The sequence below is a fragment of the Podarcis melisellensis genome (assembly GCF_964234715.1).
Source record: "Podarcis melisellensis genome assembly, chromosome: 3".
NCBI classification, from domain to species: Eukaryota; Metazoa; Chordata; class Lepidosauria; order Squamata; family Lacertidae; genus Podarcis; species Podarcis melisellensis.
The window spans coordinates 62,760,794-62,776,769 of record NC_138530.1 but is presented as its reverse complement, the minus strand read 5'-3'; the positions used below and the strand labels follow the sequence as shown (position 1 = coordinate 62,776,769).

General features: G+C 43.4%; 1 protein-coding gene across 1 annotated transcript; it reads right to left on the bottom strand.

Annotated features, from left to right (window-relative positions):
- Positions 1 to 1,159: 1,159 nt before the first annotated feature.
- LOC309367644 (pantetheinase-like) lies at positions 1,160 to 13,642 on the bottom strand. The gene is made up of 7 exons (XM_081907193.1): positions 13,386 to 13,642; positions 13,008 to 13,138; positions 7,911 to 8,103; positions 6,675 to 6,969; positions 5,152 to 5,522; positions 3,614 to 3,784; positions 1,160 to 2,602 (listed from the first exon to the last, which is right to left on the bottom strand). The coding sequence occupies exons 1-7, from the start codon at positions 13,599 to 13,601 to the stop codon at positions 2,486 to 2,488; spliced, it is 1,494 nt and encodes a 497-aa protein (XP_081763319.1). The 5' UTR covers positions 13,602 to 13,642; the 3' UTR covers positions 1,160 to 2,485.
- Positions 13,643 to 15,976: the final 2,334 nt, after the last annotated feature.

Below are 15,976 nucleotides of genomic sequence, written 5' to 3'. Positions count from 1 at the left end.
AACGATGAGGGGGGAGACGCTCCTTCAGGTATACTGGGCCAAGGCTGTAAACAGAAACTCCAAATGGAATAGCCTACAAACTGATCTGCAGTGGCTGTGGAATCTAAGCAATGATGTCACAGTCCTGTCAGCCAATAGTTTTCAATCTCTTGCCAGGATTGTGGTTTTCAGCTAAATCTAAAGTTGTTTAAAGTCAAAATGGTAACATCTAGAGTGATTATTCATATTTCTATAACTATTGGGTTTGATGCTTTTGAATTATGATGCTGGAGGAGACTCTTGAGAGTCCCATGGACTGCAAGAAGATCAAACCTATCCATTCTTAAGGAAATCAGCCCTGAGTGCTCACTGGAAGGACAGATCCTGAAGCTGAGACTGCAATATTTTGGCCACCTCATGAGAAGAGAAGACTCCCTGGAAAAGACCCTGATGTTGGGAAAGATGGAGGGCACAAGGAGAAGGGGACGACAGAGGACGAGATGGTTGGGCAGTGTTCTCGAAGCTACAAACATGAGTCTGACCAAACTGCGGGAGGCAGTGGAAGACAGGAGTGCCTGGCGTGCTCTGGTCCATGGGGTCACGAAGAGTCAGACATGACTAAATGACTAAATGACTAAACAACAACAACAGAATAGACCCACAGAAATTAATGAACATATCTAAGTTAGGTTCATTAAATTTCAACAAGTCTCCTTTAGTAAAACTTAGTTGAATACCTCCCATTTCTTAGCTTAGTTTGTCCTCACACAGCCAACGTGTATCCAACGGATGATTCATAGGTCAGAGACTCAGAACACCTGTTTTACGGGTAGCAGTCCCAAAGTTTCTCACATCAATTTAACAAAACAAATGAACAAGTAAGTAAATATATAATACTGCCAACTTCCTTGAAGAAAACAGTACTAAATAAATAAAAGAAAGATCAATGGACCAGTATGGTGGGTTAGCTTGCGACACTGCGGTTCAAATCCCTTGTCAACTATGAAGCTCACTGGGTGACCTTGGGCCAGTCACTACCTCTCAGTCTAATTTATAGGCTATTTTTTCAGGCTCACCATTCTCTCTTTTAAGATTTACTTACCACAGTACAGTGTAGCAACTTATAACAAAATGGTGTTTTGGACCAGAGTGTATATATGTCAAAATAAGCCAAGGGGAATTACTTTACTAAAGCATGATATTTATTTTAAGGGCAAAAGCAATGTAAACATAAAAACGACAATTCAAAACATTTTATTCATTACAAAGTAAGTGAGTCGCCTTTCCACTCAAACTGAGTATTCACAGAGACATCTAACAACCAGAAGTAAATTGCACATCTAACTGATTAAACCTGAAATGAAAAACAAGGTTCATCAACTTACGTAATTGCAAGTTTCCATGAGTTAAGAAACCATGGGAGAAATTTAACACAGCACTTAGTCGGTGCAAGTATTCTTGCTTGGCTGATGTAACAATCTCCCCTCTCCTTCCTCTGTGCACTATTTGGAGGCTTCTCTTGACCCCACAGAGCCAATTTTGGAAAGCATGGGGGCATACATGGGGGAGGAGGAAGAAAGCCATATTGCACTAGTAGAAGCCATTTTGTGGGCTCCTGCTAGCAGGACTGGTTAGTTGAATTCCTCCGCAAGTGTATGCATAAGTCTCTGAACAATGCAGCTGGAGACCCAAGTAAGGAACAAGAAACTGGATCAGAACACATGCAGCACATCTTTCCAGAATCGTTTTGGGATCTGAGTTTGGGTTTGACTCCATTTTGGAATCTGACATATGATTTGGGCAGCAGGCAGATTACAAACTCACAAATTCCGGTCCTGGACCTACAGAGGGCCTTGGGTGCTTAGTATCTTCATGAAGTGTGGGCAAGATTGACCACCCACTCACAAACAACAAAGGTTCATTTTGGGTGCTTTCTCAGAATGAACCAGACGACAGACCTTTTATCAAGTATTGGCCCTATTGAGCAGGGTACAGGTTTCAGGAAAAGCAAAGAAATGTTTATTTATTTCTGATAGACGACAAATTAGTCACCTGAATGCTTACAGCATGGAGGAGGGTACCTGTGGCCCTCTGAATGCTGCTGGATAACAGTTCCCATCAACCTCCCCAGCCAGTGTGGCTTGAGGTCAGGAATGATGGGAGTTGGAGTCCAACAACCACTGGTTCCCCACTCTGAATTATAGTTTGTATTTGCCCTAGCAGCAGATTTCTTTTGGATACAACCAAGAGGAGGAACACAAATATTAATAAAGTCTAAAGCCAAAGTCCTTCTTCATTGTATGTCCCATGCTCCTGTTTAAAGCAATGAGAAACTGCCATGTAGCTAGATAGTGTGTTCATCTCCTCTTTGTGTCTGATAACTTCTCCTAAAATAAGCTATTTGGTTTGTCCTACAGCAGAACACACTGATCCTGTTCATTCCGCCTTTGTTGTACAAGCACCCACAAAATTCAGGAAAAGAGACACGATTGTGATTGGATGAGTCTTAGGAAGGAGCACCCGCTGGATGTGGTGGGTCCCTTTCGTACCACCTTCCAAAAAGAGCCACAGATAGGACTGGCTTTGATAGGCCATTGGTTGTCAAACGTCCGTCAGTTAATACCTGGGAGGATGAAAAGGCAAAAAGTTATACATTGGGAAACATGTTTGGCTTAGAATACATAGGAAAATACAGACAAACATTTATTACTGGAAAGTTACCGGTGCTTGCAATCAACCGTTTTTTTCTTGTTCTCTGATACAGAGTGGCCTTGCATCCTTCTTTACACAGGACACCCTCCTGTTTGAAGGCATCCTTGCGCAGTCCAAGTCCAGTTTAAAAATAAAGAAGGGAGAGCAGGGCCCTTATAGCTGTCTGCCAACACCTGTCACCTAGACAGCAGACTGAGCCAGCCGGTCACCTGGCCGCAGTCTTCCCCACTATGGTGAAAAGTAATGCATTTCTTTTTAAGTAGCAGCAGTTTTCTGTGAGAGTCATGTGCCTGCACCCAAAATACATTTAGAATTACTGAGTGACATGCATAACAGCAGCTTCCATGGACTGTTTGTCAATGAGCAAGCAAGGAAAGTGGGTAGACTAGGCCTCAGCCTGCCTTTCTTTGCTGAATACTGTAGGCCAGGGCTGGAGAACCTGTGGCCCTTCACAGAGGCAGATTTAGGGCACTTGCTCAGCTATGGGAAGCTGGTGTGAGGGCTCTGCCAGGGTCCTAGAGTCCTCCTTCCCAAAGCTGGGCAAGTGCTTGCCAGGCTTTGGGAAAGAGGTGGGAAGGCTCTAAGACCCTTCCAGAGCCCCACACTTCTTTCCCAATGCCCGCCGTAAGCTGGCCTTGCACAGGGTGGCATATAACCAAGCTCCACCCCTGCGCTTCAGATGCTGCTGGGCTTTCATTCCCATCTGGAGGTCCACAAGTTCACTACCCTACTCTGCTACAAGCAAGATGAGAGAGACCAAATTCACACACACATAGCAGGGAGAGCTGTTCAAAAAGTTCAGTGCGACTATTGAATGATTAGGAGCACAACTGTTTTGAGAGATGGAGAGGAGGAGCTGTTTTAACCTAAGAAATGGCTTGGGTCTGCTTTTGCAGAGGTCTGAAGCCACCTTGGCCCTTACCTGAAATTCTCCAGTGGTCAGCTGAGTCTCAGTGAGCAAGACTTCTGGAAACACGTAGCTTGTGTTAAAGGTGCCGCTGAGGGTGAAGGAGTCAAATCTTGTATGAGCTGTATCAACTGGCTCCCCGCATGATTTCAAGTCTGTGCTCTTACATTTCAGTAGTGTGCATATCTATGGAAAGAGAGGGTTGTGGGAAAGGTTATTTTGTGGAACTAAGCCATTCAAAGAGCCTTGTGTTTATGGAATGGAGGAAGATACTTCCCATTTAAGTGGGCTATACAGGATGCTGTTGTGATTCAAAACAGTACACAAACCAATGCTAACACTGCACAATACTAAGCCTGAAGAAGAAGATGGCTTTCGCTGATTATTTTGAGACAACTCTAGAATATTTGGAAGAAATAAACAAGTGTTCTTTTTGCAATACAGTATTGAGGTTATGGGATTTTGGGGGGGGGGATCTTTCTTTTGTTTCCCTTGTGAGGACCAACAAGCAAGCATTGCTTTTGAATCAACAGAGAATTCTAAGGCCTTTTCTGTAAAAATAAAATAAAATGCATTGTGCTTTTGTGTGCATCCTTCAAAAAACTCTATGCAATACCGGGAGTACTTAGCATTTGCATGACACTTGCAGTAAAAAGCAAACAAACCCAAGACAGAATATGATGTTAAGCAGGAAGCCACATGGTGGCACTGTGTTAAGTAAAGGGACTACCATCTTCAATGACTTCAGCAGACTTATTTTCTCCAGAATCCTACTAGAATTTTTCAAATCATGTAATGAATGTAATATATAAACCCCACCCCCTATATCAGGGGTGCGGAATCTGTGGCCCTCCAGATTTGTTGGATTTCAGTTCCTATCAGCCCCGGACAGTGAGGTCAATGATCAGAGATGATGGGAACGAGAGTCCAACAGCTGCAGCCAGCTCTGCTCTAAGCAATGGCTGTGCTCTAAAGCAGGGAGGTGTCTTATAGGGATTATTCTTTTCTTCAGTAGTAATCCCTCTAATGATTCTTACAGGCTTTTAGAAAAGCTTCTGGAGAGTACAGCTTCCGGTTTCCTCAAAGGCTCTGAAACACATGTATCCTAGACATTGTTGGTAGGTAGGGATGGGAAATGCTATCAGTTTCTTTTTCTCTCGGTTTCTCGTTTTTCCAGTCTTAAATTCAGTTCGCAAGAAAATTCACCAGCATTTTAATACACTAATTTTAAATGTGCTATTTGGCCCAGTATATAGATTTTCCCCCTCTAATATAATGCTTTCTGTATGTTGTTTTCACTCATATTTGCATTTTTATGTACATATTACAGGAATATATTCCTCTTGGCTGGACATATTACTTGGCTGGAGAAGTGAAGTGCAAAATTCAGGATCGTGGCATTTAAAATGATGGCTGTGTTTTGGTTCACATATTGTTCCGAGCTGGGTAGGTTTGCCTTTAAATGAGGACTGAGCCACATTCTCCCGCGCTCCCACTGGTAGGGCATTTCCCTTCCACATGGCCTGCTCATCCTACCTCACAAAACCCTTTACCTGCAGATAATATTCCCCTTCGATCACATGAAGCCCATCAAAAGCGCCGAATGCGTAAACCTCATCCTCTCGCTTCTCTGCCATCTTGTAGCTCAAGTGGCAGCAGAGGCCCTTTTGGCAGACGGTGTGGTTGCCAGCTTCTCGAGAGAGTTCAGTGAAGGTGAAATTATCAAAATAGAAGCTTGCAGTAAACACTGGGCTTGCGGGGAAATGCTTGATATTTGAAGCATATAAGCTCCAGTTGACAGCAGGAGGGTATGTGGGGGAAAGACGGGGGCGAGCACTGATTTCCGCAACCAGGAGTTTTCCAGTCTGGGTTTTCATATCAAAGTGATACACCTTGGCGCCTTCAGGTGTAAAGATACCACTCCCTGTGGATGGCAAAAGACACTTGGGTGAGGCATAAGTTTTACTATTCCATTCCTTTACCCAAATGAATGGAGTACTAACAGCAATGGTAAAGGGAAGTAGAGCAGAATCTCAATTCACTGATTTGGGGCTAGAAGCTAATGCATAGGGCAAATGGTGGGTAGTGACTGGAGCAGGTGTAGGTAATTGCTGAACTACAGTTCCCATCAGTCCCAGCAAGCATGGCCAATGGCCAGGGATGATGGGTTGTGTAGTTCAGCAACATCTGGAAAGCCAAAGGTCCCCCACACAAATAGCTTCAGCAGGGAATGCATCTCATTAGACAAAGCAAGGTAGGCAACAGATCCTGGGAAGTGGCCTTAGTCCCCAGATGTTCTCTTCTACTTAGAATAGAGCTGTGTGCAACCCCTTAAGTTAGCATGTTACCCTCAAAGCCCGTGAGGTTGTGGTGAGAGTGTCGGACTAGGACCTGGGGTACCAGGTTTCAAATCCCCACTCAGCCATAAAGCACACTGGGTGACCTTGGGCCAGTCACTACCTCTCAGAATAACCTACATCCTGGGGTTGTTGAGGGGATTAAATGAGGCGAGAGAGAATCATGCACACCACCTTGAGCTAAATACGGGGAAAGGTGGGATATAAATGCATTAAGCAAACACACACACAAACAGTGGAGGATGCTGTCCCTTTGCCAGTGTTGAAGTAAATTCCAACTGCTTCTGTATGTGGAATTGGCCCATACCGTTTTGTCATTTGCCTCAAGCTGCAAAATGTATTGGGTCAGCACTGGGCATGTGAAGACAAATAAAGTATTAATGCAAATAATGTGTTGCCTGCAGAATATCATTGTGCGCTCATCGCCCATCTTGAAAGAGGCTGGTAGAGAGTTCATAACTGTGACTTTAGCACTGGTAGCAGATGTTGGTGGACTCCAACTCCCATCAGCCCCAGGCACCATGGCCAATGGGCGCTATAGTCCAGCAACATCTGGAGGGCCACAGTTCACCATCATTATTTTATAAGGCTGCTCTCTGAAGGAAATCACATTTTAAAAATAGCAACTAATAAGTTAATCCTCCCCCCCCCGTGCTCTTTCCCACACTCAAATGGCCAGATCTATGTCTACACTGAAATTATTTAAGGTAGCACTTTACCAGTAATGTCCAAGCTGGGCTTGTTTATATTAGCAGCAAGGAAGTTGACACGCATCCCCATTGCCCAGGCTGAGTAGAACTCAACAGCAGACAAGAGCGGCAGGCCATTCTGCCAAGCAGTTGGGAAGAGGATGGTGTCCACCTTGTACTTCTCCACCAGCGAGATGGCAGGTTCGCGATAATTAAGAACGTCGGCACAAGTCATAAGGCCAAGCTTCCCAAAGGAGGTGTTGAGGGTGACAAACTGTGGGTCCTTGGCGTAATTAAAGTATACTTCAGAAGCAAAAAGGTTGTACTGTTTATAAGACAGAAAATATATACAGATATTATTGGAAGAAAAGCACCTCGTGGAGACAGGAAAAATAGTATTAGGAACACAAAGTCAGACCATTCATCCATATAGCTCAATATTGTCTAGATCAGGGAAACCAACACGGTACCCTCCAAAGGCCACCAGCCAGGACAATGTCAAAGATGATAGAAGATGCTGTCTGCTACTTTCTGGAGGGCACTGTCTTGCCTACTCTTGTCTTCACTGACTGGCAGTGGCTTTCCAGGATTTCAGGTAGGAGACATTCCCAGCTCTACCTGAAGATGCCAGGACTGAAACTGGGACCTTCTGCTGGAAAGAGGCTAGTCTACTACTGACCTACAGTTATTCTCCTAGAAGTTGGTGGTGGTGCCTGTTTTTCAGCACACTTACAAGGGCTGCATTATCTTGTGAAAACCATCTACAAATAAAGTCCTTACAGCAAACATCTCAAATATTGTGATTTCTCTTTCAGTGCGACACATCCATGCATACTGGTGCAGCTTCTCTGCCTGCTCCATATGAGTGCATACCTGCCTCTTATTTGGGTGGGAGAAATGGGAGTTCCCTTTCCTTCTAATTCAAATTGAGCTACGTATATTAATTTGCATTACTATCTGTGTTTGTGTAGACCAGGCAGAGGCAAACTCGGCCCTCCAGATGTTTTGGGACTACAACTCCCATCATCGCTAGCTAAGAGGACCAGTGGTCAGGGATGATGGGACTTGCAGTCCCAAAATATCTGGAGGGCTGAGTTTGCCTATGCCTGGTGTTGACTCTAGGGTGCATTACTGTGCTTTCTATAGCAAATGGAGAACCTGCAGCCCCCCAGAGCACAAACTCCCATCATCTCTGACCATTGGCCAAACTGACTGGGCCTGACAGAGTCCAGCAACATCTGAACCAAAACGGAGAAGAGAGCTTACCTTGTGGTAACGTGCCACAAATTTCCCTTCCGTATCGTAAACAACGTCTGTATTGTACTGATAGCAACCGTCACTTGGGCACTGGGGGTCACTGCGATTGCATGGCTTCTTGTCCCCCATGTTGGCAACCACATAGATGGAGTTCTCCTTTGCTATGCAGCTGAGTCTTCCCTGTATTGGATTCGACCCAAACCTAACGTTGAAAGGAAGAAGTCAATCATTGATACAAAGTCTATTAAAATGGGGAGAGACCAATTTAATTCTGATCATTTGTGAACCCTATCAGTTCAGAATGTGGCAGATTGAAATAAGAACGCACGGTTTCAGGTCTAATAAAGACCGTTCTTACCAGGCTGGGGACAGAAAAAAAGAAGCTGGTCCAATAAATATTCATGGCTTTAGATCAGCCTCCTCCAACCTGCTGCCCTTGAAATGACCAGCCATACTAGCAGTGGCTGATGGGAGTTGTAGTCCAACTCTGGAGGGCACCAGATTGGGAATGTTGCTTTGGAAAGATTTTGTCCAGGGATGGAGATGGAGTGAGTGGGAAAAGATCTTGAAGTGACCAGAGAAAAGATCAAGGATATCTTAAGGTAAAGGTAAAGGTACCCCTGCCCGTACGGGCCAGTCTTGACAGACTCTGGGGTTGTGCGCCCATCTCACTTAAGAGGCCAGGGGCCAGCGCTGTCCGGAGACACTTCCGGGTCACGTGGCCAGCGTGACATCGCTGCTCTGGCGAGCCAGAGCTGCACACGGAAACGCCGTTTACCTTCCCGCTGGTAAGCGGTCCCTATTTATCTACTTGCACTTAGGGGTGCTTTCGAACTGCTAGGTTGGCAGGCGCTGGGACCGAAAGACGGGAGCGCACCCCACCGCGGGGATTCGAACCGCCGACCTTTCGATCGGCAAGCCCTAGGCACTGAGGCTTTAACCCACAGCACCACCTAAGGATATCTTAAAGCAGCAATAAAATGGTGTCACATTTCTGTTTATGTTACAGTGGCAAAGACCGGTATAAGATTTTTTAAAAAAAAACAAGCAAGTTGTCTCTGTGTTGGTTCACACTGACTCTATTTTGAATGCAGCACAGGCCCAAGATTGAGGCCAGTGCATGTTCTTCCACTGCTTGTAGTCTCCTTGGTGTAAAGTGATGCCTATGCCCATATAGTTGTACCTTGGAAGTTTAACAGAAACCGTTCTAGAAGTCCGTTCGACTTCCAAAAATTTTAAAAACCAAAGCACAGCTTTTGATTGGCTGCAAGAAACTCCTGCAGTCAATCAGAAGCCGCGGAAGCCCCATCGGATGTTCGGCTTCCAAAAATCATTTGAAAACTGGAACACTCACTTCTGGGTTTCAATCGTTTGGGAGCTGTTTTGCTTGGGAGCCTAGGCATTCAAGATCTGTATTCATATGCAAGTATACCCTTCCCATATGATCCATCCACCTTCTGCAGCATGTGGGCAGTGTAGGCAGGACATGTTGGTAATATAAGTGCAGAGAGAGTAAAATGAGTCACGGAGTACAGTGCAGACTGTGATTGAACTGACAGGTCTGGTGCTAAGCATGTGGATGTAACTGGGCATCAGCAGAAGTCTTATCAAGAACAGCCTGGATTATCCAGTACAAATATTCTCTTCTGTCCAACTTGCAAGTCTAGATTTATCAGCTTCCTTCATGCTCATCATCCTAATTAATTCATTATCTTAATTTATAGGAGGACTATACTATGAGAATGAATGATGTAAGCAGAGAAGACCTGGGAAATATAGCAATTTATTTTACGATGAGGAGCTTTGTCTCTCCGCTAATAATTTTTACAATGAATATTATTGTTTTAAGGCAGTTGAGGGTTATTTTTTAATAATGCTCTTAAAATGCTTCAGGTTTGGCTCAGAGGATCCATAGTGTCCTTTCGACACCTGTCCTCAAGATAATTCTGTGATCATGCATAATCTGTCCTCTTTAATCTATTTTTCTATGAGTCTTCTATTGTAGCACCCTGAGCAAAGAACAGTTTTTTAAAACCAGGAGCAACCTTTGCATATTACTAACATTATTACCTGTTACTAGACCATTATCTACAATCTTGCCAACAGGCTGCTAAAACCCAGTTGTCTTCGATATAATTTAAGCCACCTGCCAACTACCTTTGCGGCATTTATCAGCAAATGATTAAACATTTACATGTAATTTTGCACTAATGCAACTTAGTTTGGATTATAAATTTCAGGTAATGCAGTCCTATGCATGCCTACACAGAAGTAAGTCTCACTGAGTTTGCAGCATTTACTCCCAAGTAAGGGTGCACAGGACTGCCTTCTAAACTGTTCTTTTTAAAAAGGAAAACTGTTTCAACATGCTATTTTTAACCAAGTAAATTTGTTAAAAGAAATACTTCCTGCAAAGTATATTTGGCAGACATGAATCAGGCCATTTATACAATGTTTTTCTGTTTAGTATTATTGCTGAATAATCCACTAGGAGTGAATCAGCACATGACTGAATTTCTCTTTTATAGAGAACCAAGATCTACTAAGCGGGGAAGTCCCGTGAATGACTAAGGAAAATCTCACAGGACATGTGGAAGAGGCGCCCCTTTGCTGCCACCTCGTGGCAGACAATTGAGCAAACAGATGCATTGCTTCTAAATTGAATCAGGTACAATACTTTCAGAAGTCTAGAATTTTGAGTTTTGTTTTGTTTGCCCGTTGCAGGTAATCTGATATCTGCTCCTAAATGTGTTTACTTAGAAGCAAATTTACTAGGTTCATGGTTAAGTATAGTGTGTTTTTTGATCACTATTCCTAGGAACCAGATCCCATCTTTAATGGGATCTGGTATTTTTTAAAATCAAATGACATGGATTCTCATTGGTAGATGGATGCATCTCCAGCTTTGACTGAGAATTCCTTTTAAGTGGTGGCTGCCCCAATTAGGTCACTATCAAAACTTGTGAATTGCAACACCGCTCAAATAAAATGTAAGAGAGCAATCTCAAAAGAGTTCCTTGATTTTAGTACTCTCAACAAGAGCAGCGTGAGGGTGTTTCTGGGTCCAGCTCTGTCGCTGGAGGCCCAGGTAACCTCAGTGGCTAGAAAGAGCTTTTATCAGCTGTGATTGGTGCAGCATCTGCAATTGTTCCTGAACTGGAGAGCATGGTCACGGAAGCTGGGACACTGCTGACTTCAAGACTGGATTACAGGAATCCACTCTGAGTCAGGCTTCCCTTGTGCTTGATCCGGAAACTGCAGCTAGTGCAAAATGGCAAGAGTGAAGCCATGTCAGCACAGAACATCTCTGCCCTGGTTGCCCATTTGTCACCAGGCCAAATTCAAAGTGTCACTATTGGCATATAAAATCCGTAACACCTTGGAGTCGGTTTATTTGCAGGATTGCCCTACCTTGGATCTCCCCAGACAACTGTTTTGACTTGCGGAACTTGCACTGTTGCATGTACATTATACTCATTTTTTTCATGTATAAGCAATAAATCTTTTAGGCAGGTGTCATCGCTGTACTTTTTGCTGCCTGTTTAATATATATTTTAATTCAGAAAGCCTATCCAGGCATATAGAATGCTGATATGAATTTTCAAACTGGTTTTTATCTTCTCATTGGAATCCCATATCAATTGACTTCAGGCAGACACTTTCCCTGTACAGTGGTACCTCGGGTTACATATGCTTCAGGTTACATACGCTTCAGGTTACAGACTCCGCTAATCCAGAAATAGTGCTTCAGGTTAAGAACTTTGCTTCAGGATGAGAACAGAAATTGTGCTCTGGTGGTGTGGTGGCAGCAGGAGGCCCCATTAGCTAAAGTGGTGCTTCAGGTTAAGAACAGTTTCAGGTTAAGAACAGACCTCCAAAACAAATTAAGTACTTAACCCGAGGTACCACTGTACTCTTTTTGGCACCTGTTTCCTATAGTTTTGTTTAATGTAAATGTTACATGTGTGTTTAGCTACTTTTGATTCTAATCATTGTTCATATATTTTGAAAAAACCTGTCAAAAACTGTTTAAAATCTATAATCTGCAGTGTTTCATCTTATCTCTTTGTAAACTGTTTGGAGGCTTTTTACAATCTAGCAGTATAAATAAGTTTTGTTAAATAAATAAAAGTGTGCGAACATAGAATCATAGAGTTGGAAGGAATCCAAGAAGACATCCAGCCTACCCCCTTGCCTGAGGACAGCATTCCATTTTTAAAAAAATATATATATATATTTTTCAGATATATACATTTCACTGATTTTACAGTCATTTTGACATTTTAAAACTTGATTTCCTTCCCCCTCTTTCTGCAGTTCCTTAAATCTATTTTTAATATCTCCTGCATGTCCAAATTAACTTAACTTGCTCATTTATTTATTTTCTTTATATATATACTCTTATGTAGCTGCAGGTTATTACAATAATCCTGCCAGTTTTTTTTAATCTGTTTACAATTTATCTGTAAATATTCAATAAACCATTTCCATTCTTTTATAAAAAGTTTGTCTTTATTTCTTATTCTTCCAGTAAGTTTTACCATTTCTTCATATTCCATAAGTTTTTGTATCCATTCTTCCTTTGCTGGGACTTGCCTGATGACAGCGTTCCTCTGCTTAAGCCTCTGCTTAACTTCCTCATCACCTCCTGAAGCCCTTTGTGCTCCTGCCAAACAGCTTACTGTTAGGAAGTTTTCTTTAACTGAAATCTATTCCCTTGCCATTTCCAACTGTTAGTTCTAGTCCTACTCTGGAGTAACAGAGAGCAAGTGTGCTCTATCTCCTCCCTGACAGCCCTTCAGATATTTGAGGAATGACTGTTCCCATGTCTCCCTTAAGTTCCTCTTCTCTAGGTTAAACAGGTCAATAGTGTTAGGCAGGATTTCTTAACCAACCAAAAAAAGGAACAAATGCCACATTGTACTGGAATTGCTATCCTGCACGTATCCTGAAAAGCACCAGGGAACTCCACTATTACTTCACCACAACAAATGAAGGTGTGTTTGTAAAGAAGAATCTGAGTCATATTTTCTGATTTTGAGGCTACACCCCGGAGCTGCTTCTGTTTTTATCTTAATGAATAACATGAAACAGGCAAGAAAATACCTTTTTGGCTCATTGCATGGAATCCAGTCTACTTGCGGATCTGGTATATTCTCCAGATAAGGATATAGAGTTTCTCGGGTGAAGACCCAGCCATAAAGGGCATCCTCAGGTGTCACAATGATGTGGGCGCCCTGCAAAAAGACATCAGTTCAGACATATTAACCCCAGGACAAATACTGCCATCAAAAGGTTGCTATCCAACTCAGAGTGGGGGAATCTGTGGCCCATCAGATACTGTTTGGCTTCAATTCCCATTGGCATCAGACAGCATCATGGGCAGTGGCCAGGGATGATGGGAGTTGCAGTCTGGAGGACCAAAGGTTTACTAGTCCCTGATGTTGCTGCTGCTGATCTACTCTAACTGGTATGCAGTAGTACCTGCTGGGCAGCTGTTTTGATGGCTCCTTCTAAGATGTCTAGATTTCTGTTCATCAGCTCCAAGGCTTCTGCTCGAGAGACGTTTCTCGGAGTGTCTCCTGTCAGTATCACAGCATGCTCATAGACAGCGGCAATGAAGGTATCCTCTAAGGCAGTAGAAGAGAGAATCATGCCCATCAGAAACGCAGCACAAATGTGAAGCTGGAAGATCGCCATGCTGGTGGAGTCTGCCCGTCTGCTGCTCAGAATGAGAAAGACCTAGGAGGTTACCTGGTTTTTAAAGAAGTTCCTGAAGCTCCCGTCATGGGACAGTAAAATTGTGAAATGCAGATTGCCAAACTCAGCAAACTGAATGAACCTTGGATTAAAGTCTTGCACAAGGCAGAAAAGCAGGCTCTTCTAACAACAGTGTTCGTTGACCTAAAAGCAAGCGCCGCCAATCTAAAGCTGGTGAGTTCATGCAGAGGGCTGAAGAAGGTGCATCAGAACAGGCAAAGAACTTGAAATTTGTGGTTCAAATATTCATCCTAAAAAAGCAAATAGACTACTTTGAAAGTCAGAGCAGAGTCACAGCAGGTTTTTCCTGCAGAATCACTCAACACTAAGACTTTCATGGGATCCAGGTAATGTCTTGAATCCCAGATGCAGAGATCAACAAGAACATGGGGCAGAGTTTCTGTGGCAACATTGCTTCCTTTGTCCTGTGTCTACTTTCAGTTATTGAAGTACTGTACCTCGAACTTGCTCACAGCTCCCCAAAGTTGGTGGCCAGTCCTCCTTAAGGACAACTGCAACATCTGGTCCTTCCCTCCCACCCAGTCATCACCATGATGGATGATTTGCTAGCTGATGATGATGATGATGCTTCATGGCGGGGAAAGCTCTGTTGCCATCTTTTGAAATCACATGCTGGTGACTCCCTATGCAACCTGCAGGTGACCAGTGATCTTCCTCTGTGCCTAGGGGATGGGACCATAGCTTAGTGATGGAGAACTTGCTTTGGGGGCTCCAGATTAATCCCTGGCATATTCAGGCAGATTTGAGAGTCATGTCCGAAATGCAACAGAGCCATTGCCAGCCAGTGTAGACTGAGGCTGGGCAGGCTTGCCAAATCTACTTTGTGTATTTTGTTATTTAAACTAGAAGCCCAGGAAGATCTACCTTCCAGAGCTAGCAGCCCAACACACACACTTTGAATTTCCACCGATAAATCATTTTTTTATTCAATCTCCTTCTAAGGCAATCTTTCCACTGCATTTTGGCTTGCCAGATGGAACAGTCTCCCCTTCCACACACACCCCCAATGCTGTTTCCTGAACCCCTCCACCAAGGCAATTTAAGGTGGCACAGGGGGCATGAGGGAGGGAAGGTTGGAAGCCCCATTGTGCAATTTCTTGTGAAGGGTTTCTGTTGATGAGACTCATTTAGTTGAATTCCACCCTTTGTTTTTATGGGCATTTTTTGTATAGCTTTGTACGCATTCTTAAACAGTTCAAAAGTGCTTTTAAACAAACACCCAGTGTGCCTCTGAATACATTCAGAGCTAAGGAACTTTTCAAGACAAGAGCAGAGCTACAGTCTGTCCTTTTGCACAGAAATCCTCTCTTGCTTCGCTTTCATTTCAGCAGGCTACTTTTAGGTAGGAATATCTGTTTGGTTGCTGCTATTGCTAACAGTTGGGAATTGGAAACATCTTGCCGAGCTACTGAAAATCCCATGTGTACACAATCCCTTAAGGGACCAGGGGTGTGTGTCTCAGCAGAAAGCATCCTCCTGTGTTCCGACAAGTTTCAACAACATCTTATTAAATATAGAACTAATATATTTAGGGAAACTCAAAACTTAATGCCATTTTGGCAGAGCAGAGCCCCACCATCCACTTGTAGAATGGCAATTCTGCCTGCTAACAGGAGTTATAGATCTACCTTCAACAGAAGCCAGACAACGTTATGGCTACATTGAATTAGATTTTTATTTGCAAGGTACCAACATGCATATTTCCTCCAAGCCCTCTTTCTTATATAATGTCTGCTGGAAGCAGTGTCAGACTAGAATCTTGGAGACCAGGTTCAAATCCCCAGTGAGCCATGAAGCTCACTGAGTGGTCTTGGGCCAGTCATGTTCTCTCAACCTAACCTACCTCACAGGGTTGTTGAAGGGATTAAATAAGGAGGTGGAGAACCACATATACCACCTTGAGCTCCTTGGAGGAAAAGGTGGGATATAAATGCAATGAATAAAATAATGTTTTAATGTATTCCAAATCTTTTTGTTGGAAGCCGCCCAGAGTGGCTAGGGAAACCCAGCCAGACGGGCGGGGTATAAATAATAAATTATTATTAAATTATTTTAATTAACAAAGCAGGAAGCAATGTTTTTCAGATGAAGAGGGCAGCTCTACACCTTACAAAAGGAATGTGCTTGTCTCTTTTATTGAAGGTAATGGAAAAGTCCACATTTACTAGAGCTGAGCACACACACCGGAATGCAAAACAATTCTCTGGGGTTAGGCTGTGCATGCAATACAAGCAGCTGGAGCATGAGGGCATCTAAGGACACTGCCCTGTTTCCACAAGGGGTTCCACTTGTAG